Raw genomic sequence first — 26,697 nt, 5'->3', positions numbered from 1 at the left:
ATCTGTATTTTCCCAAAAGCATGTGCTCTCGGGCCAAGAGGCTGGCCCGAGTCACGCTTGGGGGGGTTTGAGATCTCAGATCCTGGTCATCACTTCGGATCTGGTTGTCAAAGCCGCCTGCCCGATCCGGCGAGCGCATTTGCCATGCCATGCACAGAAAGGAGGCAACGCTATATCCGTGCGCGAAATGGGGCGCCGTGAACCTGCGTCTGTTCGCTATCCGATGTGCGTGATCCTTGTCCCACGGCGAATGGCGGACGCATCAGCTTGCATGGATAGCAGGGCAAATGCGCAAGCATTGTAGCATCCACCGATCTTAGCTGCCCCTCGCCTTCTAGTGCTGTAGCCTGGGCGAAGCGGCAAGGGGGGGTCGCATCCGGGTTGCTGTCAAAGGCCGGAACAAAGCCCGGCCGCGCCGCGATCGGGAGAGTGGGTGCCGGGACTTGGAGCGTAGTCTGGACCTAGTGTCTGTGCGCCTCCGGAGCCAGTGCCGGCCTTCCCTGTCGGATGCGCTTGTTTAGACGTTTGTCTGAGCGAACGATGACCAACAATCGGATTGTCATGTGCCTGAGCTCTTGTCAAGCGCTGGCCGATCGATTCTATCACTTTGTAACCCAGCACAGACAACAAGCACAGATCGCTTTTTGCCGACGAACTGGCGGTCAGCTTGCATGAGCTCTTTTAATGTTCCCCGCATCCAAGATTCAGCTGGAGCATCGCCGGGCGAGACGATCATGGACCGCGCTCCCTTTTTTGGATCGTTGCGTTCGAAACGCCCGGTGGGGTGGGTGTGCTTGCATTGAGGAATGCTCCACCCGTGATAAACACAGGTCGCATCCCTGCCAAGTCGGCATGCTAGGGCTCGTTGGAGGCGTCCTCTTCCCTCTCGCGCGGCCTCCGCCCCTCAATGAACACTCGAGTCCAGAGCCAAGGACTAACTGGGCCAGATGTTGATTGGACGCAGCTCGAGGCCAAGCCAATCGGAGATTCCACCCTCAAATTCAAGCTGCTCCAGGACACGCGCATGAGTGGTGAAACCATGAGCCGCAGCGCGGGGTCAATTTCTGCAGTTGCCAAACTTCCAGCAAGTATAATGTTTTCAGATGCCCAGCAAAATAGTCATGCGTGGACTCCATGACCACATTTGGCACCTGTGTTGCGCGTCGCCTTCGGAGCTAATCGGCAAGAGGCCTCCAGAAGGAGCCGTCCATTTGCGGACGACAGGAGCCACAACTTGAACTGCTCGTACAACCAGATTTCGGGGGAGGCAAACGGCTGAGGGGTACTGATGGAACCGGGGAATTCTGTTTCGGTTTCGAGGCGTTTTCATCGACCTGGAGCTGCCGATAGGTGAGGTGGGCTTAGCTCTATGTGAGACCGACAGGCCGCCTTATCGTTTTCTTTCCATACGCAGTTGTGAGCATATGCAACTGACAACTGTATCGGGTTCTCAGCGGACGACTGAGGCTGGGAGGCGAAATCGAGGCCTCTGCGCATTATTAAGACTTTTTGTTCCTTTTAACAATCATTGTTGCGAGCTGGCAACATGGTTTCAAGAACCCGTGCAATCAGACAGAATCAAACTGTTGTTTTCTTCCTTTTCACATTACCCCCTTTTCGGTTCCTCTCCGCTCTTGAGGGCGTTCTGGGTGGTGCCGCGAAAAAGGGACCCTCCGGAGGTTTGGCTATCTTTGCCGTTCTGCCGTGGATAAAAAGTCCAGGTTCAGAACCGCGGCTCGACGGAGCTACGAGATGATCTTGTCCCAGCCCAAACGTGGCGGTGAGCGGTAGCGGGCAGGCTTTGGGTAGCAAGCGATGCATCCCTTCTGTTGCCCAACGCTTGTTTCGAGCCCATGCCCCTGTCGCATTAAACAGTATATGCAGGGCCAGCTGGGCGACGAAACAGCTGAAGCTCGCTACGACGTTGTCGAAGCCGACGACTTGCGGGCCGGACTGGCCTGTCTGTAAGCCGCTCTAGGCGGCTGGCTGCATCGGACGGTGACTCGATGCGGAAATGGACGATGCATGAGGAAGAATGAGTGTGTGTGTTATAGGAAGGGCGAGACAATGGCCTTTTTTTTCGGAGGTATTAGCTTCGCGGCAACCTCGTTGGCTTTCAGTCTCACCGGCTGCCGAGGAGAACGTGGATGGCGCCTCTGTCATGAATTGCAGCCATTTCCTTGCCCGGCTGTTCGATTGTAGGCGCGGGATGGAGATCGGAGTATGTATGTACGGACGTACATTAATCCGTACATACATACAATTTCATAGTCAGGTACGGGGTAAAGCCGGGCATGGGCGGCTCGTGCCGACCGATGATCTCGGGTCTCGGGTTCCAACACTCAATGGTGGTAGCGTTGTCGAAGGTACGGACGAGTCGAGTGTCGTTGTTGTGGGCCCGACCAATGGTGTTTTGCATTGCCGTTTGAATGATCTTCGATTCGGGGCGGAATCTGATGTCCGCATCAATGTTGCGATGCCACAGGCCGATGCCGCCTGGCTCGTCTCCAATGAAACGGTTCCTGGAGATGCTGCAAACGGGCGGAACCCGGTTTGATTGGAATCTCGGGAGAACATTCGACCCCTGTCGGTTTCCGTCCTGTCGCCTGATCTTCACTTTGGCGTTGGGAGACCGCAGATCGGTTTGTCGAGACTTGCATTGACATGGATAATAATGGAGGCTGATCGTTGAAGGTTGTTTTTCGATGAGGAGTGCCGAAGGTAGTTGCCAAAGTGTTCAGTGAAAAAAAAAAAAAAAACCACTTGAGTGACACTTGGCAAGAATCTCCGTTAGGGGCCTACAAAACCAGTGCATATTTCCGTACACTAGCCGACGTGGCCGTGGTTGCCATGTCTGCTGTTAAGTTATGAATCAGTAATCCGTACAGTACTCTAGTAGTCACGCACGTGCCGTGTTTGCGAGCATGTTGGTGTGCCTGACCAAACTGTTTCCACTGCAAGAACCCTCACATGGATTGGGCAGTTGCCGTGAAAACCACCAACCAGAAATCCATAGCCTTGGGGCTCAGATCAAATGAGCGAGCCGTGGCAATTAACCTCGGCTCGAGTTTTTTTTTTCGGTTTTTTTTCGCAGTAAGTGGTTCCGGTGTTCATGAGGAGAAGCAATCGTTTCTCGGTTTCCCGTTCTGGCCGTCCCTTTCCCTTGTGGAGTCTCGAGCTACTCTAGTTATACTTTAGAAACTGCAGCGGCGCACAGTTAATTGGTCGGGCGTCGCTTCAGTTACTTTGTTGACAAATCGGCACCGTCTCCCGACGCAGACTCCTTGCAAACGCCCCAAATCCGAGATATCGCGCGCCAGATCTGGATTCGTGTTGGAACACGTGCTAGAGCCATGGCAGACGTTCCTCTCTTTGTGGTGTCGGACTACGTCTCTTCTGAGAGGCGAATCACGCCGTCGTGGTCCATCTCGCAGCTTAAAGCTAAGCTCGAGCCCATCACTGGGATACCGCCTTCTTGTCAAAAGATTTCCCTCAAAACTTCGTCCAATGAGCAGATCGCGATAGAGGCCCCGGACGAGGAGTCGGTGTACCTGCAACAGTTCCCTCTCAAGCCATATTCCGAGCTACTGGTACGTTCCCGGCATCCCTTCACCCACGAATATCCAAGCAAGCGGGCTGTGGCAGATGGCCATGACTTGGCATTTCCGGGGCGTAGCGTGCAACTAACTAGGTATTTCAGATTGCCGATACACGGCCCGTCTCAGCGAGGCCCAACTTCTCCAATACAGCCGAGGTCGAGAAGTACGTGTTGCCGGAGGAGGAGTACGAGAAGAAGACGGATTCTGTCCTCGCCTGGAAGAAGGCCGAAAAGCTAGGGCGGTTTAACCCCAACGCTCCCAGCCACGAGCAGGCCAAAATTGCCGCGATTGCCCAGGAGATTGAAGCTCGCGGGATCGCGGTCGGGAAGCGATGCAAGGTCGGCGGAGACGACTCCAGGCGAGGGGAGATCAAGTATGTGGGTGACGTGAAAGAGATCCCCGGTGTGGGAGCGTGGGTTGGTATCCAACTGGATGAGCCGGTCGGCAAGAACGACGGAAGCATCGGTGGCACCCGGTACTGGGGCGAAGCATCGGAACTCAAGCGTGGCGTGTTCGTCCGGCCGGAGCGGGTCGAGGTTGGTGACTTCCCAGTGCTGGACGATCTTGAGGATATGGAAGAGATCTAGAGGATGGACGTAGCGCAGTCTCGAATTTGACTCGCGTGGCGCCGGCGTGCCGACCACGAGTCAGTTGTATCGCCGGTTATCATGGCACGAGCGCGCGGGCATAATCGATATGGTAGGAGGCCCCCTGTCCAATTCTGTGATTGTGCTGTATTGGAGCCTTTGTGTCAAGTTCAACCCTACCAGTTCGGGGTATTAACAGTAGTTCCACTGGCATCTGGGCCGGTTTTTTTTTTTTTTTTTTTTTTTTTTTTTTTTTTTTTTTTTTTTTTTGATGTCTTCCTCAAGCTGCAGAGGAGAAACGCTCGGGTCTTCATGTGTCTTGGACAAGCTCGCAAGCGTCGGCGTACGCACTGATTCCTCTGCAACCATCCTAAGATAACCCACGCGAGATCGGTGTTGCAAGGATCATGTATTACTGTAACACCCTCGTGTGTGATGTCCCGCCAAGAACCATTTAACTCTGATGTTACCTCGTGCTTCCCCACTGACCGTCGACTCCGACTTCACCCAGTGTGGCTGCCTTATGGTCAAGCCATTTTGACGAGAGGCTGCGCTCGAAGCCGTATCTCCCGATTTCGTGTCTTTCTGACTTTTATGAGGGCCAGGCTTGGTGCGCTTGGGCACAGGAAGTTCTTTTGGGCTATGCGGAATACCGAATTCTCGCACATGATGATGCCCCGGCCCTCTCCGCCAATAAACTCAGCGGTTTGCGTTTGTCATCTGAGACGCCAGTGGTCGATCCCGGGCTCGGCTGCTGGCGTGCCGACAAAATCTCCGAACCAGCCGGGAATTTGGGAAGTGGCTACACAGGTTCACAGCCCCAGATGCGCAAGCAGGAGGAGTTCAGCGCGACAGCGCGTATCCAAGATCGGGTGCCACGTAATCCGTATACTTGGAATGGATTCGTGTGGCAGTCAACCAACGAGAAAGGGCCTGCTGCGGGGACCATGGACAAGCTCGTTCAGCTGACAAACTCGTTTGCACGTGGATGGGGCAAGTATGAAGACCTTGTACGTACTCTACTGTACATACAAAGTACCAGGTAGCATTCCCAGGACCAACAGTGAGACTGTTGTAGCACGGCGTCGTGGAAATGTTGCAAAACGCGTTGATGATGGACCCTCCTGTAATTACTTGTAGGTAAGGTATTCAGTGCAGGGCATTAGAAATAATCTAAGGTCAAGCAGCCGAAGCATGTATGTATGTATGTACATACAATTCTCCAGTTAGCCAAGGTGATGATACCCACCTAAATTAGGTCTATTAACTACCTAGCTTGCCCAGGTGGTAGCATACCCCGCGCTTCAATGATGCAATACCCCAGCGCTTGGACCTGAGGCCTTGCCGTTGCTTTAAGCAGCTGCGGTCACTAAAACAGATCCAAAACGCTCTGTTCAGCCAATCCCACCTGCGCCCGAACCCACCCCCCCCAAAAGCCTTTGGGTTGATGTATTCCGGGCGCTGGGCTCCCTCGGGCGCTCTCCTTCCCCACACAGCATGCTGCAACCTCTCACGTCATCTCAACCTTTATCAAACCGTCCCTACGATGCAGTAGACTGCAGCGCGACATCCTGCCGCTTGCGACGGTTTGTGTGAATGATTGCTCCAGACCGCCGATGCCGTGTATCTGATAAGGCTGCGATGACCATCTTAGTTGCTCCGAGATACCTGACCACTCCTTGGTAGGTACAGATTTCAGGCAGTAGAGAGTCTGATGCCCATCAGCTTCGTCTCTTGCTCTTGAGGCTCGTCAGCACGTACGGATTACAAATATCACATACCTTACCCGGCCGGCAAGACAGCGCAGTGCGTGCATACCTACCTACATATAAGCTTTCGCATTCGGCGAACTGCCGTCACGCCGAATACAGCTGTTTCGACTCGAGAAGCCAAGCTGCTTCGTGCCAACAACCGACTCTTTCCCCCCTAACCCCATAGTCGCCTGTCTGGCTTAGCGGACACACCGGGCATCCGGGGCGATCAGGAACCGAAGGGGCCAAGGGAAAGGGAACGGCCGCAGAGCAGTCCCAGCATGGATCCATTGTGCCCCGGCAGCCAACATGAGAAGTGAGGGACCTTCTGCGAAACAGAGTGTACCCGGGCCCACCCTCCCGCCTCGGCCCTTATCTGCCCACTTCCACCGGCATCCATTTCCGCTTCGGCCCAATCCGCCGGGCAAGCCTCCTCGCGAGCCATCCCGTCTCCAGTCCAGCCCGTGGCGACGTCGACCGTCGCCGGCCCTGGGAACGATGTCTTCGCTTCCGCGGTTGCTTCTCGTCTTCCTCGTCTCCGTCCTCTCCGGGGCCGGTGCCGAGGATGCGAGGGTATCACCAGCCGCCGCGACCACCGAGCGGGAGCTGGCCTCGCTTATGCACCTCCACCTCACCGCCCCCGAGACAGCGGCACTGCAGTTAACATACAGCGTTCACCCACTCACCGAACACGCCGGGCTGAACCTGAGCGACCGAAGTGTGAGCTTGGGTCTCTTCTACAGTCGGAATACCGCCGAGAGCTTTCGGTTGCTAACACGTCGCAGTCCATTTGGGTCCACGGAAGCTTGGTTCCCGTTGAAGTCCTGGCCGACGCCGATCTGAGAAAGGAGGAAACGATAGTATTCTTCAGCTGCGACAGCGAGAATGCCACCAAGATGGTCAATCAGGTCATGGAGGGTCGGCCCAAGGCGATTCTGCTCTATAGCCTAGAGCTGAACGCGTGCCGTCTGGAGGGGGACGACCTCAGCTACGACTTTTTCTACACCATGGCCGATGCGGACGCAGCACGGGCGACATTGAACAATACCCTCCAGGCCGGTGGGATCTTGCGCGCAACGATCACCGGCAGTGACAACGTGACTAGCACGATACCAGGCAGCCAAGACACGGGCGGCAGTCACTCGGCCGTCGCCATGAGTATCCTTTATAGCATAACGGGCCTCATCACGCTGTTGTTCCTGGTCATCATCGGGACAGGGGCAATACGGGCGCACCGGTACCCGGAGCGGTACGGCCCTCGATCGGGCCAAGGAGGGCGGCCGTCGCAGAGCCGCGCAAAGGGGTTGGCGCGGGCGGTCTTGGAGACACTGCCGATTGTGAAGTTCGGAGACCCCGAGCCTCCCAAGGCCGATCCGTCACTCGAGCTGGAAGCTCAGCAGCCGGCGACAGCGCCCGATGCCTCGAGGGCGACGAGATTGTCTGCGATTCCGGAGGAGCCCCGGACGCCGCAAGTCCGGCAAAGCGCAGCGCCAATGTCGGGTGCGGTACCCGCGCCAGATGTGGCGCCTGCCGAAGATCGAACTCCGGCGGGTGGGACAGGTGAGGAGCCGGACAAGGACAAGGAGGGTACCAATTCCGGGGGCGTTTCAACAGAGGAACATCTCGGCTGCCCAATCTGCACCGAAGACTTCACCGTCGGAGAGGATGTTCGCGTCCTTCCTTGCAACCACAAGTTTCACCCGCCGTGCATCGACCCATGGCTGGTTAACATCTCGGGAACCTGCCCGTTATGGTAAGCCTCGCTTCTTCCCTTTTTTTTTTTCTTGCTGCCCCACCCTTTTTTACCCCTTTTTCTGACATCTCTCTCTTCAGCCGTCTCGATCTGCATCCTCAAGATCGCCGATCTAGCACTGGCCATCGCCCAGATAGCAGCAGCAGCAACAACAACAACAACAACAACAACAGTAATAATAATAATAATAACCACGAAAATAGCAACGGCACTGAAAACAACGTCGACAACCACCTTCCCCTCTCTTCCTCGCCACCGAGCGCCACATCACAACGGCACAGGCGATCCTCCCGCTTCCTCGACCCCCACCGGCTGCGGCACGCCTCGGTGAAAGAGCGCATCGAGATTCTCAGGCGATACCGCTTGCAGCAGCAGCAGCAGCGCGAGCCAGCCGCGGACGGAGCGGAAATGCGAGAGCAAGAACAACCACAACCACAACCACAACCACAACCACAACCACAGCAACAGCAACAACAGCAACAACAACAGCAGCAGCAGCAGGAACAGGAGCAGCAGCAGCAGCGTGCCCGCAGGACCAGCCACCTGCTGAGATGGTTGCACTTCCGCCCGGGATCACGCAGCCCTCCCCCTCCTTCTCCTTCAAGGACACATACTTGATTCGACCTACGCTTCTTTTCTTTTTCCTCATCTCATGTCTTGGTCTACACCTCTGGTCCGAGATACCCCACTCCTACACACACCACCAACGGCACCGTTATGTCCGGCGACGGGGAGCAACAAACACACACACACACACACACACACACACACAGAGAGAGAGAGAGAGAGAGAGACCCGCACATTCCCTCTTTATATTACGTGCTTCGGCGCTTGGTTGGGCATCGGGGTGGTTGTCCGGAGCAATGGTACTGCATTTACAGGGTGTTAATCTTCTATGTTCATTTTTTTTTCTCATGGTCCATACAGAATGTGTGTGATGGCTTTCGAGTGTTTGGGCTGCTATTTCTTAACAGTCATTGAGGTAGTGGTAGTGTTTGAACAACACAAGAACACAAACGGAGGCCGGGATCAACCCTTGCATGTAACCTACGCACATATAGGCACGATTCCATGCATACCCAACTTTGTGCTTACTCGTTCTCCTGGTATGCATTTTCGGAGGAGCATGCTTGTGCAGCACGGGGTACCGGTATATGCCAAGGTTGGTGAGAGATTACACGACACAAAAGTCACCCCATGAAGCCGGCAGTCTGACGAGAGGTTGAGCCTCATCAAAGACAAATGAGCATAGAGACAAGAAGCAGTGAAAGCGTTATGACGTCCATTTCGTGACTCATCAGTCCAACTCTGGCCCGTCTAACGACCGATTGATTTCGTGTCTATGCGCCGATCCCACCGTAACCCTCCCAGTTGTTGGCCAGTGTCGTTGTCAAACCAAAGTGCTCATAGCCGTTGACATAACTAATGTACATACAAGAAGGGAAAGTGCCTCAAATGTCACCTCTGCCTCCGCGGGCAGGAAACGAGTGAAGAGAAGGAGAAAACGGTGGTAAAGTATGTACAGTGGAAATCAAGTGATGCTCATGGCGAGAGATAACGGTCCGGGTAGTCCGGATCTCCATATCTGCTTATGTGGCGAACAGATGGCCACAGAGATGCCGCAAGAGACAGACAAGATCTTGCGCAAAGATAGCCAATGCCGTCATGTAGCGTAGGCGAAAGTGTTGCCGTACTCGCTGGGCGCGCCGTTCTTGATCATGGTGCCGTCTTGCACCATGAAGTACGAGTAGCGCTCGACAAAGGAGTAGGTCGAGTTATTCTCGATCTGGTCGATGACCGTCTCGAGCTGCGAGTTGATTTCGTCGTCGGTGCCATCAAAGGCAAACTCGGTGATCCAGACGGGCTTGTTGAACGCGGCATAGACGTCGCGCAAGTGGCTAAGGAACGTGTTGGTGTCGACGCCATAGATGTGGATGTTGACAAAGTCCACGGCGCACTTTCCGGCACACGCGTCAAAGAACTGCTTTAGGTATCCGATGCCGTTGTTGGGGCCGACGCCGTTGGTGATTGAGGGGGAGCCGATGCGGGCCTTGCCCGAAAAGGGGTTCATGAGCTCAATGTGCTTCTGGGCGGCGAGCTGCGGCGACATATTGGCCTGGGCTGCGAGCTCGGGCTCATTGAAGCTGAATAGACACTTAGATCCGGCATCAATGGCCTTTTGAGCGTTGGCAGGCCATGTATCAGCGAAGTCGAGCTTGATACCCCAAAGGGTGGGGACGAACTCGAGGTCGGTGCCCGAATCGTCCTGCTGGCCCCAGTTATAAGTCCAAGTCACCTTGGTGCCATCGCCGAGGAAGGCCTTCAACAACTGGGGGTCGTTGTAGGCGAGGCCACGTTTGGCCCTGCCGCCGGTGACCCCGGTGTTGTCGTTGTTGCCGCCGTCGCCGTCGCCCACCGGGACAGGGTCCGGAGACGGAGCAGCCTGCGCAGATGAAGACGACGTCGGTGGCGCGGCAGGGGCGGTTGAAGCGTCTTCATCCGCCTCAGGCGTGGTGCTGGACGACGCGACAGCTTTTGCTACAGGCGTGGAGCTGGATGTAGGGGCGGCGCTGGTCGACGTGACCGGAGCGACGACAGGCGTGGAGGAGCTCGGAGAAGAAGAGCTGTGCTTGAGCCTGAACCTGTGAGAGTGGCTGTAGAAAGCCTCGGGGGTGGGAGCGGTCCCGTCTTCGTAAACAGTGACGGTCACCCAATGCGTAACCGTGCTTTCCTCGGTGATAGTGGCCCTCTTCTGGTGCAAGTGCTGAAGGCCGTGTCTATGGGGACCAGCTACGGTCTGGCCGAGGAGGGTGGTTGCCACCAGCACGGCAAGAGTCTTGGTATTCATCGTGTTGACGTTCTGGCGTGACGAGAACCCGGGGTGTCCGACTAACTTGACTGGTTTTACTTTCATTCACCTTTCCGAGGCCGGATTGGTGCAGCTTTTGGCAGCTTGATAAATGAATGAAAATCCGAGTCGTCGCTGACTCGATGTTCTCTGGGATGGTGGCTAGGGTTGAAAGGAAGGAATGAAGCGGCGTGTCGATGTCGGTTGCTCGAGGCCGAAACTTGGGAAGTGAAGGTGAAAATGAGCCAGCACTGGGCGTGACCTTGTTTGTGTCGCAGTCTGTCAAAGACGCTGACGGAATGAAGCGAGTTTGAAATCTCCGGAAGGGGGGAGATAGATGACTGCAGCCTCAACCTGAAGGCGCCAAAAGTGTCGGGGTCGCTACGCGGTGGTTGAAGCTCTCAACCAGTCGAAGGAATGGAAAACACCAAGTTAGTGTCGCAAAGAAGGAGCGATGAAAAAAAGAAAACAACGACAGCCTGATCCCGAGGGTGAAGTAGAAATGAAGGTGGGATCAGACTGAGGCGGCGTAGCACCAGAATTTTGTACCCTAGTGCGGCACGGAGGGGATGAAAGAGCGTGCCGTAAATGGAGGAGTAGCGAGTGCACTGTGTGAGAGAGTTTCGGAGTGGGCAGGCACCCACCCACCGGGCTGTTCGGACGGTTAGTGAGGCGGAACCTGAAACCTGGAAGGAACGGCCTGGCCACGGGTGATCGCCAGGGGGGGAGATCTGACTGGCGGGTTCTAGGCTTTGGTGGGACGAGCGTGCCTTGCAGGACTGACGGTCCCGCCTGCGCCAGGAACAGGACAAAGTTCCGTGGTGTGGGGCCACAGCGTTTGGGCCAAACCTCGTCGGACCTCCAGGTTGTTGGCGGTGTGAACATGACCATTAACTCACGTGTGTGGGCACGCAATGTGCACACTACACTACCTACCAAGGATACACTTCGGATTACTGTGTACTCCGTACTGCCCTTCATGTGGATTTCCGGCAAGACAACCCTGATTTTGGACGGCCTATAACTACCAACCCAGCCCATGCTATTCAAGTGAAAGCTTGGAGGCTCTGTGCTGTGATAGTCAAACCCCCGCGCTATTGCTTCGCCGACGTACTATGTAGATCCGGAGGGTAGTTGGGACGAACAACAGATGGGATGTGCGGAGCCCAACCGTGCCAATATTTCAGAGTGCACTCCGGAGTACGGATATACACTACTTCGTACACCATGCACCAGTCCACTACTGTAACCATCAACCTGGGTCCGGATTCCATCAAGACGACTGGATGGAAACCTAAAAGAAAAACAAAAGGAGACCCACCATCGCCGGACGCGTCATCGCGACAACCTGCAGTGTGCGGGTCCGTCGAGAATACACTACACTACACTACATAGTACGTCTGTACACAAGTATTATTTGCCAGGGGTCAGGGTCAGGGGGAAGCCGAATTGGCGACGGTTGAAACACATGGCGCTGCCCCAGTTGGCGCCTCGAAGCCCCTCTCCTTGTGGGGACACAGCATCGGATGAACCAACGTGGCGGGCGCTTGGCACCACCTCTTTGACCTCTCGACTCCACATTTACCCGCTTGTCAAACTGGTCGCCAATCGTAGCGTACGGATACGTAGTATAGTGTGCACGGAGAGGGGTGAGGGAGACCGTTACACCACCGCTCCTAGTGTACGATATGTGGTGTGTATAATCCGTACCTAGTGTACTGTAGTATATCAATTGCGTAGACATGCAAGGAACGCAACACTAGTGTGCACTACTCCATAGCGTTGCGCGTACGCAAGCAGGGCTCACCTTCAGCCAGGAAACACCGGACCCCACTTCCCGAGACCTTGCAGCTGCAGGAGCGCGGTATTTGCGCCTTCTGGCTTTTTCTTCTCGTCTCTTGCGGCGCGCACAAAGCAGACTCCATTGCATTCATCCTCGGACTTCAACACACTGCGCCGCAGCACCGGCGGGGCGGGGAGTGGTCCCGTTCTCCCGACGAAGGGTTTGCTCCGTCACGCCATTATGTATTGCCTTACCTAGCGCCCAATGGCAATGTGCCATGTGCTTGCGCATCGGGCGACGGCATTTCATGGGATATCTGGTACAGTATCAGTGCGGCGTGGCGTACCATGAGGAATTCACACTATACGGATTACATACACCAACAAGAAGACATGAGGCGTGCGAGCAACGACTACGGCACCCATCCGAGGCACAGCGTGCCGTAAAGGATGCGTACTAGTGTATATTCCGTACATTCAGTACTCAACCCTGGCAGGGTGCTGAGCGGGATAAACAAGCTTTCCTATTCTTGCAGGCATTGCCAAAACCGGCCTGCTGTGCCACTGACTCGGGTTGTGTTCTCCTCCTCCCCTTCCCCCTTATCCATTCGAGGGGAACTTTTGGTTCTCGGAGAAACCTGATTGGCTCGAGGGGCAAAACGAAGTATGGCAGGGAACCAATTAGTGTAGTGTACACCCGCCAGTGCACCAGTGCAGCCGAGAGGGCCAGACACTGTCCGAGGGGAATCGGCTGGATTTTAATCGTCAAACATATATACTCATTCTCGGATGTTCCAGACATTCAGGGAGGCGCAATGGTGGATGCATGCCCTTCATATTCACTGGCTCGAGTGTGCCTCTCGGAACCCCACCAACGTTAGCTCCTCGCCCACCCACTCATTCGCTCACTCCGAACCTTGTATGGTGCGGAGTACATACATGTACTGTAAAAACTACGGACATCCGACGACGGATTCCAGCCAGGGATCAGCCGTCGACCAGAATCTTGCTGAAAATCCATCTCTCTCTCTCTCCCTCCTCTCTCTCAGTGTTTTTTTTTTTCGGTGTGTGTGTGTGTGTATTGCTCCGGTACGTCCGCGGACATAGTTTATGCCCGTCCATATCGGTGAGATCGAGCAACAGCAGCGGCGCCGGCATTGTTGTTGTAGTTGTTTTCGCTGTTTAACGGAGCGCGGGGCCCGCATGAGAAAGGGTCGGAGACCACTACCAATACTATGTGCCCCAGAGCCTGGAATGCGGGTCGATGATGAAGACATGGGTGCCAACGGAACCATGCGCCTCTTCTCACGGACTAGAGATGTTCAAAAGGTAGACACATGCCGGCCGTGTGCTTGGTTGTTACGGGGGGTTCTATTCGGGGACGTTTGGGGGTCATTGCTGCCAATCTGTTTGGGGGAAAGGCAGGGCAGAAGGAGACGGATGTTCAGCAAATATTCAACCAAAGTAGGGCAGGGAGTAGTACCAAGACAGAGCGTAGGTAGTGTGGTGTTAGAAGCGTGGATTCGGACTGTCACATTCCGCGTGGCGGCGAGGAAAAAAACGAGAAGAAAAAGAGTTTTCATACGAAAAGTAGGTACGAAGGTATGTAGGTACCTAATCACGAATTTGCTGCCGGGGCACAATTTACCACATAGCGACTGTGCTCACGCATGTTCTTCTGGCGTTTATTGACCGCATTCTTGTCAGACCCCTGAGTGATGACCCCGCCTTCGTTCAGGGCTTGGAAATCCGAGCTGTACACTAGTTTGTGAAGCAATCATCCAGCCAGGTGCCACCCCGTCGTATGCCATCTGGCGGCGCGTACGCGTCGTACATACCTGCCAGGGGTGGTGAGATGGCCTTTCCCCCCCTTTCTCCCGTCATTTCGGTCCCTTCAAGCCTGGCTCTATCACATGGGAACTGGGAGCCGGGAGGAACTAGGCGCCCTCTCAACTAGGACCACTTGAGGTCTATGATCAGAACCGGTAGCGGAGGTCACAGCTGGGTGACTCATGGGGGCAGTGGCATGGCCGGGTCGAGGAGGGTAAGGTCAGGGGTGCACGGCAGATCCGTGAAGTGCTAGTGGTATCTCAGAGACAGGCCGATAGTCAGATGTTGATCGGAATGCTCATGGCAATGTACCGATTCGTGGGGACAGAACGGAAGGGGGAGAGCTGCAACAGCCAGTGTCAAGGCGATGTAGAGGCACCGGGTCAGTAAGGAGGTAGGGAGGTGAAGTAGAGCCGGGGTGTTGCATGACTTCCCGCCTCCAGGTGCTGTTCGGCCATCAACCATTCGTCCTTAACGCGCGACTCTCAAAAGGTACTCTCCTGCTTGATTCTGGTTCCGTCAACAACCGTGTCTAGCGGAAGTAGGAAAACCTCGGGCCCAGGGATCTCGGCGATAGCACCTGCAAAACCATCTGCGCCAGAAGGTTAACCGGGAATTGGCCACGTGGGAAGCCGCGTGGGAAGAGCCTGATGTCCGCGGCGGCAAAAAAAGTAGAGGTTGCGCAGGTCAACGACAAACAAACTGGAGCATCTCAAGAACACACAGGACTTCGCCTTGCTACACCCTACGCTCCGTCAAAATGGCCATCAGTCGTATCGCTGCCCAGGTACGGCATAAACTTGGAAGGCGCCAGATGGTCACGCCCGCATTGCCATTTTCCCGCATCCACGAGCCGAGACGACCTGAAGCCGACACTCGAGTCTCCTCGCTTCCTTATTTCTGAGCCGCCGACAAAACAAATTACGAAGATCGAACGTGAAGGCGTTCTGGGAAAGGGCCTGGTTTTCGCCAGGGATAACCGGACCAAGAGAGCAAGAGAGGCCGTTCGAAATTCAAGTCAACTCCTACTAGCAATTAGGGATCGCACTTATTATTATACAGGATCTCCTGGAGGTGGTTGCCCAGATATGTAGGTGGATCTTTAGGTATGTATGTACATAACTTACCTAAAGCATGCAGTCTAACCAAGGGACTGCGACTGTCCACTCATAGCGATAGCACTAACCACCGGGTACTTCGTAGGTAATCCGTCAATCTGGAGCATGTGCCTTGCACGCATATACATGTAGTGCGGCCCTGCGCTAAGTTTCTTCATGGTTAAGGGATGCAATTAGCACTTCATTGGTCTCGCGCGGTGCTAGGCGGACTGATGGGCTGTCTGCGGCCACACGCGTTGGTGCTTGATTCGGCGTGATGGATTACCCGGACCACTGCCGTGCGAGTGGGTCTGGAGCTGGGCGGAGGCTCTCTGAGTGGCGGCTGATGCGTGAGACGCCCCACGGCTCAGCTTGGCCAATCCGTGATGCCAGGAGGCCACACCATCCGGCGGCTGGAACTCTTTGCCCCCCTTCCCTTTCTCGAGGGTTTGCGATGACTGAACATAACAGCTCGTTGGACGTGGTGAAGAGGCTTTGGAGGGTCCCAAGGCGCAGCCTTGTGGAGCATCAGGGTCCCCGGAGTAGCTTAATCGGCTGCCACATCTCGCTTGAGAAAGGGGCGCGGGTCTTGCGCTTGGCATGCCCCGCAGTGGGTGAGCTTCTGGATCGGCAGCCTTACATAGTAGGTCCGTACACGGTAGTGCCTCCAGGTCAACAATTGTGAAGATATGTCAAATATCCTACACAACACTTCTCCAAACAACGAAACAAGAAACAGGGGGAAAAGCATAGATTTTTCCCACCAGTGACACACAAAAAAAGGGCATCACCTCCCGCACCAGGAAATTCAAGCTGGTTAGCGGCAGTCGCAATTCTAGCAGATACGGAAATGCAGGCCTATCCCAACGGCGGGGCCATGCCCGCAGGTTACGGACAGCCCCAGACAACGCTTCCAATTCTCACTCTGGACAGCGGCGACGATGACGGCTTCGAATACTCGGCCTTCGTCTACGATCAGCAGAACCTAGACTACCTGACCGCGGATTGTCCTGGGTCCGGATCAGGGTCAGAATCCGGATCCGGACTGCCCATCAACACACCGTCGCCCTCCTCGAACTCCAGTTTCTCGGGCCCTTCATTCCAGACTCTCACCCCGCAGCAGCAGCAACACCAACAACAATACCAACAACAACAACCACAACCTCAACAACTCCCACCATTGATGGCTCGGCCCGTGGGTTACACTGCAACAGTCGGACGGAACAACAGCGGCGGCAGCAGTAGTTCCGAAGGGCAGGTCGTGGTGCCCAAGCCCCGACTGGAGCGGCGCGGGCATACCAAGAGTCGACGCGGGTGCTTCAACTGCAAGCGTCGGCGAATCAAGGTGCGTCTGGAAGTCAAGCGAGACAGTAACCGGGGGAGAACGCAGGGACTGACTTAGAACCCGTGCCTCCGACGGGAGTGCTCAGTGTCAAGAGACGAAGCCTGCATGCGGGCACTGCGTGAAGCAAGGGCTTAAGTGCGAATACCCCACGCTGCCGACAATTGTGCATCAGGTACGTAATTACGACGCTGGCCAGTGCAGTGTACACACGTACCGGGTACTTGACGTACAAGCACTTCCCAGTACATCTCTGGGTAAGTGAGACACGAGGAACGGCCAGATGGGCTAACAAACAACGGCATCAAAACAGCCACAACACAAGATCCCCCTATTCAGCCTCCAGGACATGCGCTTCTTTCAGCACTTCCTCCTCAACTGCTACCCGCACCACCCGATCGGGTCCGAAGAGATCTGGACGCACGAGATCCCGTGTCTTTCGGAAAAGGCATGAACCCCATTCTGTTCTTTGCTACAACTCCAACGTTTGCGATCTTCTCTGTGGTGTCATATACACAGACGCAAACAGACACGCGCACATCCACTAACAGTGTCGCAAAACCCAGTATGAATATCTGATGCACGCCATCCTGGGCTACGCCGCGTCGGAGCTCATGACCAGGCAAGACCGGTCGCTGGCCGAAGCGGCCATGTCGCACCGGTACAAGGCCATTAAAGCCATCAAGAAATCTCTCGTCCAGTCGTCCTCCATCTCCCCCTCCCCCTCCCCTGATAGCGACCGTAGAACTCCACCCGCCACAACGTCGTCGTCGTCGTCGCCGGCCGCACGAAACGGCAACGACGAGGGCGGAGGCGGCAGGAGAGGAGGAGGAAAAGACGACCCCATGTTCGAGGAGGGCAACGCGCTCATGGCGACGTGCTTCGCGCTGACGTACCAATCGGTGCTGCTCGAGGACGGCATGGTCGAGTACATGACCTTCATCCGGGGCATCATCATCGTGGCGATCCAGATGTACTGCCGCGGCGCCCACCTGCTGTTCGGCCAATTCCTCGGCGACCGCCAGCAGGAGACCCTCGAGCCGCACATGCGCGACCTGCCGCTGATCGACGCCGACTGGACCGCCCGCGCCGTCCGCGCTGTCGAGGACCTGCGGCCCCTGGTCGACGGCGTCGAGGGGAGGGAAGTTGAGCGGCGGTACTGGGAGCTGCTGGGCGAGATGGCCAGGAGGCTGAGCGTTAGTTCTTGGAAGGGTACGCTGTCTCCTTTTTCTTTTTTTTCCCTTACCCCTCTCTCTCCCTTTTTTTTCCCTGTCGCTGTTTCATTTTGCCTTTGTCTCCCGCGGGTCAAGCCGGTAACTGACGAGACGATCTCCAGCATACCTCGCGCTGACGGAGCACTACGCGTGGTGGATGATGCTCCCCCACAACAAGTTCCAGCGGCTGATCGACCCCGAAAACCAGGTGGCCGTCGTGCTGGGAGCACACTGGATCGCCTTCGAGCAGATCATGGCCACCATCTGCCAGGCCGAACAGAGAGCCGCGGCCAAGATGCCCAACCGGTCCGGCACGGGGGTCAGCCTGGGCAACATCGGATGGCTCAGGTATCTCAACGCGCAGGTCGACCCGGAGCATCGGCCGTACAACGAGTGGCCGATGTGGGTCGAGGCGCAGCTCAATCGTGACCCGGGCTTCTTTGGCAAGTGCCGGTGAAGGAACGGGCGTCCGCTCAAGACCGTACAACTTCGTATAATAGAGTGAAGCGGTCGCTGCCAAATAACGTTTGTTTCGACATACAAGGCAAAGAAATAAAAAAATGACAAAGGACACAAGAAAACAAGAAAATAATAATAATAAAAAAGACAACTTCAAACGATAACGGTTCCGGCGTCTAGCACTGATGCATTTACTGCTCCGGTCCGAAGTCCAGTTTTGTTTTCAGTATACGGATTACTCCACTGTAATCCGTAGAGTCGTCAGCCTCTCTTTGCTCCTCTCCCTCTGTTTCACACAGCAGCTTGTCGAAAAAATAACCACCTCGACTCAAAGCCACTTACGATATATACACTGCCGTCGCAGTGAGCAATAAGAGCACTGTGACCCAAAGATTTGAGATGCCCAGCCAAGAAGCAACCTCACCCTCACAGCTTCTGTGTAGTGTAATCCGTTCAATAGGAGAGTTACTGTGCGAGGTTGAATTGGGTGGGCCCTTGATGTGCACAGCCCCACAGCGTAACCCACCAAGTTGTGGCTCCTGCCCCCAGGCCCCACCGCCGTATTTATTTCGCATTCCTCTTCGAGGTGGGTCTTGAAGCACGCCAAGCGACCCGAGACGCGGGAAAGACAGGCCAAGCCCTGACCAAACCAGCCAATGAATCGCCGATAGTATCGCCAAAATGATGGGGAACCGACGCTTGATTGCATTCTTATCGACAAGCCACAGTGTGTATGGCGATGAAGCCAAAAAAGATGAACCCGAGTTAAGAGGCGGGTTTGCGCCCGCACACGTTGCAAGGTGCGGGGCGCGTATCCTTCGTTTTCTCGTGTGATTGGTAGGAGGGTCGACCGTTGGGCATCTCCCGATGACATGAGCGCGGAGCCGCCGAGCCTATTGAATGCCCGGCGAAGGTATACAGATAACCCATGTTTGCGGAATATATATAACGGTGTTTCAAGCTTCGTCGTCTTCAGTCTGTGTACCATCACATTCTTACCAAGGCAACAACTCGCGCCACTCCAAGGCCTAGAATACACTGGCTCGACAAGAACAAGAAGCAAAGAACCAAAGGGAAAAAAAAAAGAGTGAGAAATATAAAACACCAAGAAATTACACAGTACACATCACCATGGCGACGACCTATCTGCCGCGCACCGACACGGGGTCTACGAGCCCACCGCGCTACACTCCCCAAGAGCAGCAAGAATACGAGCTGGAGCGCCTCGGCAGCAGCTCGCCCTCCATCCTCAGCGCGCCACCACCCTACACCGCCGACGACGCCGGCGCCGGTCCCTCCTCCCGGCCCTTCCGCCCCACCATCCACCTCCAGATCCACACCACCGGCAAGTCCTGGTTCTCCCTGCCCCTCCCGCCACCGCCCGAGCCCATCCCCGTCTTCGCCCTCCCCCCGGACGACCCGAGCAGCCGGAGCCCCTCGGCCGGCAACAATGTCGCCCTGCCGTGGTTCACCTCCTTCCGGCCGGAGCGCTACTCGGGGAGCTGCTACCTGCAGCAGTCGCCCGCCGCCTTCTCCTCCCCCTCCTCATCCTCATCATCATCTTCTTCTTCGGCGGCGGCGGCGGCGGGGTCCACCGTCGTAGCGACGACCACCTACCGCTTCGGGCCCGGCCGCCCCCCAGTCGTCCGCCTCTTCTCCCCCGCGCGCGGGCCCGGCCCGGACCCTGCCACCGTCCGCCGCATCCTCTTCCCTTCTTCCTCCAAGGAGGAGGAGGAGGAGGAGGACGACGACGACGACGACAACAAGCCGTGGGACACGTTCGCGGTGACCTCGCTCGGGCTGCTGACGCGCGCCGTCGGGTTCCGCTCCCGCCTCGGCACCTTCCGGTGGCGGTACGCGGGCCGCGGGGAGCGGCGCGCCTTCGCGCGGGAGCTGTCCTCGTCCTCGTCCTCCTCGCCGTCCGCGTCGGCGGGGCAAGGCGGCGGCAAGGAGGAGGCGGACGTCGCCAACATGCTGGTCCTGGAGCGCGTCGTGCGCGTCGCCGTGGCGCCGGCCGCCGCGGATCGCGGGCGCGGGAAGCGCGACCGGGAAGAGGTGCGCACCGTGGTCGCGCGGCTCGTCCGCGGCGACGGGTTCCGCACCCCCGGCAGCGGCGCCGGCGCCGCCGGCAACGGCGGCAGGCTGCTGGTGGACCTGGGCCTGGGCCTGTGGGAGGGCGAGGACGGCAAGGGCGAGCGGGAGATGGCCCTCGTCATGGTCGTGGCCACCTGCCTGCTCATGCTCAAGAGGGAGATCGACCGCAGGCGGGCGCAGCAGATCGCCATCATGGCTGGCGCGGGAGGGGGCGGTTCTTGAAATCAGCGCTTTCGAGGGCGCGGGGGTCTTAGAGGTGGGTGTGCACAGAGAACATTGTTGTTGATTATTATACCCCGTGGGAAACAGGTGGTTGAGCTGGGATATTCTTCCTTTTCCTTCCCGGCTCTTCGTTTGGTTCTGTTACAGCATATAGCTGTCGGTTGGGTCAGATCTGACTGACCCACCAACAGGGATGATGAGCCAGGGGTCGTCGACATGTATTTAGACAGCATCCCCAAGTGCCTCTGGCACTTGGAAGAATCAACGCATATTATCACCACTTCTGCAGACCGTACCAGTTGGTCCAGGAGTGCCGCCCACGGCGCGAATACCGCTGTGGTGTCGTATCTTGCAGCCTGTCCGAGCTGTAGTCATTTGCAGCCATCGAGCTGTAGCAATTGTGCACTCTTTGCAACGCCGCAAATCAAGCAGCATTATGATCTGAACGAACAATTCGAATAGACGAGGGGCGACAAATATACCCCATTGCTTCCAGAAAGAGCCGGAAGCCACAACCGTTGAGCCAACCAAAATGCAGACCTTCCTCATCCCAGACCAATCATCCGCTGCGATTACCAACCACGGCCCGTGTAAGGTTCGGTTCAATCTCCAATTCTCTCCAAGGTATCAAAAATCGCGACCCTCTTCCCAACCCAAACTTGTGTGTATGCCATAAAAAGGGAGGAAAAACGAAAACGTAAGGAAAAGGTTCCAAAAAAAAAAAAAACCGCATTAAAATCAGCTGATCCATGTCGTCCCTCGACAACCGTTGTGAGTGACCGCCAACGCCGAATGTCCCATTCACCCCGTGTCAAGATTGTGTATTCGTACAGGGCGTCGTACCAGCGATCGCTCACGAGTTCCTATCAACCGTCTTCCGCGGCTTGTAGTTGGGCAACTCGTCAAACCAAAACGTCTCCTCGTTGTATTTGTATGCGTGGAACTCGATACCGTACGGCTTAGGTTCGATGGCGTACAACATGCCAAGCGGCACGTCGAGATCTGCAATGTCGTCTCTCGTGAGATCCATGAAATAGGCCATCAAGACGCGGCAGACGGACCGGTGCCCGATGATGAGGACGTGGTCCGTAATGCGCTCAATCTCGCGCACCATATCCCGGAGCCTGCTGATGATTTGCAGGTAGCCTTCGCCACCCAAACCGGGGTAGATATACTGGAGCTTATCCCTGGCTCGTTTCTCAAACTCCTCTGGATACTTCTCGGCAATCTCGTCGTACGTCATGCCCTCGAATGCGCCCGCGTTCATCTCGTTCAGCATCTCCCAAGCCTTGACATCATAGTCGTCATCCGCCTCGAAGTATTCCGCCGTCTCGATACTGCGCTTGAGCATCGAAGTCCAGACGCAGAAATTCTTGTCGTCCAGCTCCTGAAACAGCTCCGGATAGGGTGGCGTGTTGTCACCTGGCTGCGGCGGAAAGTTGGACGATGCGATCTTGTTCTTCTGCTGAATGAGCCACTCCTTGCGTTTATAGGTGATAAAGTTGTACAGAGCTTGGCCGTAATAGTGACCGCGCTCTGTCAGCTCTGAGTCACCGCCGAGCCTATGCGCCCTGTTATCCTCGCTCTGACCGTGGCGTGTGATCCAGATTTGCCTGGGGGATAGGTTGAACGTGGTAAGGTACGAGACAATGCCGCCACTCAGGAAGCCCCGGAGTCGGTGCTGGATGATCTTCCGGCCCACGTCGATCATCTGCAAGCTGTTAGTCAACGAATGACGGTTTTTTTTTTTTTTTTTGGGGGGGGGGGGGGGGGGGGGTTATGGGGGGGAGAGTCAACGAGACGTACCTGAATGTATTGCAGGTCATTATCTTCCTCCCACTTCCCGAGCGGTTCATAAGCGCTCTCGTATGCCGCCACTCGTTTCTTGAAATCCTCCAGGGCCATGTGCGGGTCTTGATCCTTGTAATCTGGACCAAAGAGCTTGAGACGCATGTTTGCCTCGAGGAGCTGCGTCGTGTTAGCCCAGGAAACTGGAACAATGGAGCGTGCGGGACATGGTACTGACATTCTGATCGTGACATACGCTCTCAATGAAGAGGATGCCCAACTTCGGCTCTCGCGCCTTGATACGCTCCACAAGAAGCTTCCGCCGTTGAATGGTGCTGTTGGTTGCATCCAGAATGCCCACAGCGCCACCTTGGTGGAGCAGGTAGGTGAGGAGCTCGTCGAGGGTGTCGAGCGCCACCTGCTCGCGGAGTTTGGCCGCGGCTTCGTTCTTCGGATCGAAAAACGCAGCGGACTGATCCATTTTGGGGACGGGCTTGCCCTTGTTGAGATCAAGCGCTGTCGGTTCCTCAACAACTATATCCGGACCTTTCGTGCCCTTGGACAGGATGGTGGCGGCCTGGCTCGGCACGTCGTGCCCGTTGGCGGCATTAGTCGGAGACGCATCGGTCGGGTTGACCATGCCGGCGGCAATGCGTCGGCGGTTGCCCACGTTGAAGATCTTGGTATTGTGCTGTTGCCATGACAAGTAGCGCTGAATCTTCTTCGTGATGTAGGATTTGCCTCGGGCTGGTAGGCCGACCATAATGATGACCAACTTGGCGGCCACGTCTCTGTCCGGAATGCGGCCATCGGGAGATGCTCTGGAGCGCGTCATCCCCGGGATGTTGAGCGTTGTCGCATGCGGGCGGATCCTCGGCGTGTGGCTTCCAGAGTTCTGCCTGACCGGAGGACTGTGGTGCGTTGGTTAGCAAGGGTGGCACAAGTGATTCGGGTCGTGCTGCATTGCCCGGCAACAACGTGCCGAAGCTGTTGACTTACATCCGTGGCGAACCCGGGGCCGTTGAGGATATGCTGCGCGAATACGGCGAGTCGAAATGGAGGCCATTGGGGACTCCGATGGGGTGACCGGATTGGCCGGCGCCAGCCGTCCTGAGACTCTCCTTCAGCGCATTGGTTAAGGCTGGGGGAGGTAAGACGCTGTGAAGCGGGTGCGCTTCTGCTCCATGGTGGCTATCGCCGATTGCTTGAATCGTGGGTGAAGAGGGATCAGAAGCCGTTGCACCCATCCGATGGCTCATAGCAAGTTTCCGCAGCGTCAGTGACGATGACTGCGGCGCAACAGCGGCGTCTTCTCTAGATGCTTTCTAGGTCAGCTGTGGTGTCGATTGCGCGAGGATTATCGACAATCGCAAATAGCGGATGAAGGAAGACCGAAAAGGGAGATATATGAAAAAGAAAGAGGGAAGAGACCTTTGACATGCAGACTGGCTTGGTCGGGGATCGGAGCCAGATGCCGCGACATGGAAAAAAGAAGGCTGCAGGGGCTCGGGCATGGGTCCGCGGGCGGGGTGCAGTTGGAAGATATTAGCAAATCACCTAACGCAAGAGCAAAACAGGGATATGGTGCGCAAAAGGCCAAGCGTGGGCCGGTGTCATTCAGAAGCGTGCTGGGCTGGCCGGGACCAATCGATGAATGGTACCGGGTCTCGGTGGCATGGCGAGAAACAGCCCGGGGTGCAATCTGCGCTGATCGCCTCGGTCGCGATGAAGACGAGGTTGGAACAGAGGCCACTCACTTTGACACGCGGATGCACGGATCGCACGTTTTTCTTGCGTCTAGCGTAGTGAAGGCGCAGTCCTCTGTCGAATGCGAGGCGAAAGCGACTTTTTTGGCGCGATGGAGACGTGGGCTTTTTGGAGGCTCCTGGGGCACGGGGGTTCGAGTTGGAAAAGGGAATGACGTAAGTGGTCTCGTTGCACCGAACTCGCTGTGGAGTGACTCAACTCGCAAACTTGCGCGGTGGCCTGTTCCTTGCCCTGCCTCATTACGCCCGCTGATGCCAAGAGTTGACAACAAATAAGGGCATGCGCCGACAAGATACAAAATCCAGGAAATGGCAGGCAGATGACTGTCGATGCTGAGCCCGGTTGCACCGCCCAGAAGCTTGTGGTTGGGCACAGATTGGCAGGCCACTGGCAGCTTGGTCTCAGTCTGCCGTGCGCCCCGAGTCTGAGATCAGCTCCTCTGTTGTTCAACTGCAGCCGAGCCGAGAGCGCGACCTCAACGGGGCTCCTGGGAATCCTTATATCTCGAGAAGGTCGCCTCTTTCTGATACGGAATATCCCCGATGCAGTCAGAACCCGAAGCGGCCCCCTTCGCTGGCCTTCCCGACATGTGCCGGGTCAACAAATCGGGGTGTTCTCCCTCTGTCCCGCTGCGTCTCGCCCTTCCGTCTCTTAACGTCAGAGCTCAACGACCTTGCCAGATTGCAGGCAATGCGGATCTTTGCTACTCGCAGAAAACGGCCGACTTGGCATTTTCTTGGTTTCTGGAGATCGGTTGGGGACGCCGACATCATGATCTCAATGGTGGGCTTGGTAATGAGATCTTCGATAAAGCCAAGCGATGCTGTTGCAAACTTACAGGAAACTAATAAAAAAGGTCCAACACACGCCTGTCCTGACATTTCTGTCCATGAAGAGTGATTCCAAGGAGGTTTGCTCCGCATATTGGGGATGCATATTTGGAATACGATGCTACTCAATTTTCAAAGGTTGAAGAGAACCCCCACGCGCAAAACTGAAGGTACTGTACATGTACCGTGGTAGGGAGCCAAAGTTTCACCCCCTGCCCAGGTACCGACCAGGGCTCTCTCGGAAAAACCTCTTGTGCCTCTACCACCAGTTTTTTCCGCCTGCGCCTGCCTGTCAGGGCCCCTGTTGATACCCAGACAGGGGGTCAAACTTACCCATCATACGTAGTACAGGTGTACACCTCCTCCAGGATAAATAATCCTAGTGCGATACATACCCCACTTTTCTTCACTTTTTTGCAAGCCACTTACACAATCATCACACCATGTCACTCTCCTAATAATTTTCTATACGAAGGTACTTACAGATAAATCCCTAGGTTAGGAGCCAAGTTCAGCCAATATTAGAGTATAGGAATCCAGGTCCTACAGTGGCTGGCTCGAAGCCTAGATTTGAGCCCTATTGAGAATGTATGGCACTGGATGAAGGATTGGCTTGAACATCGCTACGATGTTCAATCGCTAAGTCTTACAGGGCTTTGACCGGCTGTTCTGGAGGCGTGGGAGGCAGTACCCCCTAAGTGTCTCTAGTGCCTCGCACACTTAATGCCCTGATAGCTTGCAAAGGTAATTGAAAACCAGGGGGGCAAGACTAGGTATTGATACTTTTATATTATAGAAATTTGTATTGGGTTAGTTATACCTAGACTTCTTGGCCACTTTTCTGATTTGCGTTAGTTGTGGGGCATGTATCGCACTAGGATTATTTATCCTGGAGGAGGTGTACTGTAATCCGTACATGCATACGGTGGGCCTACGTCCCCGGTCGGCGCCAAGAACCCGGTAGCGTACAGTAGTGTAGAGTGTGGATGGGTTGTCTGCGGGTAGCGACCCGGACATCCGTTCTGCAAGTGCCCGGCTATGCTCAAGCCTCTCCTGCACCTTTTTTTCTATTTCCAGAGTAACCGTATCTTGCCGTACTTTGCCGTACTGAGGTCAACACATCAGGTGTCGAGAGCTCTGACAGGCAGCGAAATTTGATCCCAACGGACTGCTCCCGTCTCTCTGGTTCAGAGCATCCAGAGTGGAGCGGATCCGAGCTGCGAACTCCGCTTACTAGGGACCCTGCAGCGCCCTGAGCAGTTCCGGGTCAGGCAGGTAGAAAAGTGAGGCGCTGTCGGGGGCAACATCGGAGCCTTTCACGATACGTCCGATGAGGGAAGGATGGAACTTTGGGACTTGAGACTGCGGCACGACCGGAAGCAATCAGAGATTACCTAGAGAGGGGCGAGGTAGGCAGGGAAGAATGGGACGACGGCCCCCCGCCTCACCCTACACTACAAGTACTTGTACGGAGTACACTAGCTATGAAGTAAGAAGCTTGTTTAGAAGTACCTAAGTACCTGGGGTTACACGAGCAAGAATACCATACTCGGTACCTCAGGTACGCCCTTTGTTCGATGTCGGCTGCTTTCCGATTCTCGTCATGTTCCACTTATTTTTCTTGGTCTTATGTACACTAATCCGTATTCCTAAGGTATACTCGGCTTTTACACACTTTGTCTCGTCACGGTGTTCTCACACAAAGGTCGGTGTATTGTTACATGTTTTATATGG

At 55.7% G+C, this 26,697-nt stretch overlaps 7 protein-coding genes across 7 annotated transcripts; 4 read left to right on the top strand and 3 right to left on the bottom strand.

The window, feature by feature from the left end:
* The first annotated feature begins 3,069 nt into the window (after positions 1–3,069).
* On the top strand, positions 3,070–4,316 carry P884DRAFT_237971 (CAP Gly-rich domain-containing protein). Its single transcript, XM_069440063.1, has 2 exons — positions 3,070–3,590; positions 3,701–4,316. The coding sequence occupies exons 1-2, from the start codon at positions 3,354–3,356 to the stop codon at positions 4,184–4,186; spliced, it is 723 nt and encodes a 240-aa protein (XP_069300073.1). The 5' UTR covers positions 3,070–3,353; the 3' UTR covers positions 4,187–4,316.
* A 2,119-nt stretch (positions 4,317–6,435) lies between these two features.
* Positions 6,436–8,308, top strand: P884DRAFT_194155 (uncharacterized protein; the record flags this gene model as incomplete). Its single annotated transcript, XM_069437807.1, has 3 exons — positions 6,436–6,657; positions 6,723–7,690; positions 7,771–8,308. The coding sequence occupies 3 exons, from the start codon at positions 6,436–6,438 to the stop codon at positions 8,306–8,308; spliced, it is 1,728 nt and encodes a 575-aa protein (XP_069300072.1).
* A 1,045-nt stretch (positions 8,309–9,353) lies between these two features.
* On the bottom strand, positions 9,354–10,538 carry P884DRAFT_194051 (glycosyl hydrolase catalytic core-domain-containing protein; the record flags this gene model as incomplete). Its single annotated transcript, XM_069437799.1, has 1 exon — positions 9,354–10,538. The coding sequence occupies one exon, from the start codon at positions 10,536–10,538 to the stop codon at positions 9,354–9,356; it is 1,185 nt and encodes a 394-aa protein (XP_069300071.1).
* A 6,629-nt stretch (positions 10,539–17,167) lies between these two features.
* P884DRAFT_193870 (uncharacterized protein) lies at positions 17,168–18,260 on the top strand (the record flags this gene model as incomplete). The annotated part of the gene is made up of 2 exons (XM_069437786.1): positions 17,168–17,801; positions 17,926–18,260. The coding sequence occupies 2 exons, from the start codon at positions 17,168–17,170 to the stop codon at positions 18,258–18,260; spliced, it is 969 nt and encodes a 322-aa protein (XP_069300070.1).
* A 1,007-nt stretch (positions 18,261–19,267) lies between these two features.
* On the top strand, positions 19,268–20,578 carry P884DRAFT_237960 (uncharacterized protein; the record flags this gene model as incomplete). The annotated part of the gene is made up of 2 exons (XM_069440062.1): positions 19,268–19,954; positions 19,994–20,578. Exons 1-2 carry the CDS (start codon positions 19,394–19,396, stop codon positions 20,576–20,578), a joined length of 1,146 nt encoding a protein of 381 aa, XP_069300069.1. The 5' UTR covers positions 19,268–19,393.
* Positions 20,579–21,431: 853 nt separating this feature from the next.
* On the bottom strand, positions 21,432–23,880 carry P884DRAFT_194228 (6-phosphofructo-2-kinase-domain-containing protein; the record flags this gene model as incomplete). The annotated part of the gene is made up of 5 exons (XM_069437816.1): positions 21,432–22,289; positions 22,385–22,546; positions 22,605–23,277; positions 23,366–23,680; positions 23,732–23,880. 5 exons carry the CDS (start codon positions 23,878–23,880, stop codon positions 21,432–21,434), a joined length of 2,157 nt encoding a protein of 718 aa, XP_069300068.1.
* Positions 23,881–24,681: 801 nt separating this feature from the next.
* On the bottom strand, positions 24,682–25,014 carry P884DRAFT_193807 (uncharacterized protein; the record flags this gene model as incomplete). Its single annotated transcript, XM_069437781.1, has 1 exon — positions 24,682–25,014. One exon carries the CDS (start codon positions 25,012–25,014, stop codon positions 24,682–24,684), a length of 333 nt encoding a protein of 110 aa, XP_069300067.1.
* Positions 25,015–26,697: the final 1,683 nt, after the last annotated feature.

Source organism: Thermothelomyces heterothallicus (assembly GCF_042370625.1).
Source record: "Thermothelomyces heterothallicus CBS 202.75 unplaced genomic scaffold P884_scaffold_4, whole genome shotgun sequence".
In the NCBI taxonomy this organism is placed as follows: domain Eukaryota; kingdom Fungi; phylum Ascomycota; class Sordariomycetes; order Sordariales; family Chaetomiaceae; genus Thermothelomyces; species Thermothelomyces heterothallicus.
The sequence above is the reverse complement of the archived record's forward strand: the minus strand, read 5'-3'. Positions and strand labels throughout refer to the sequence as shown.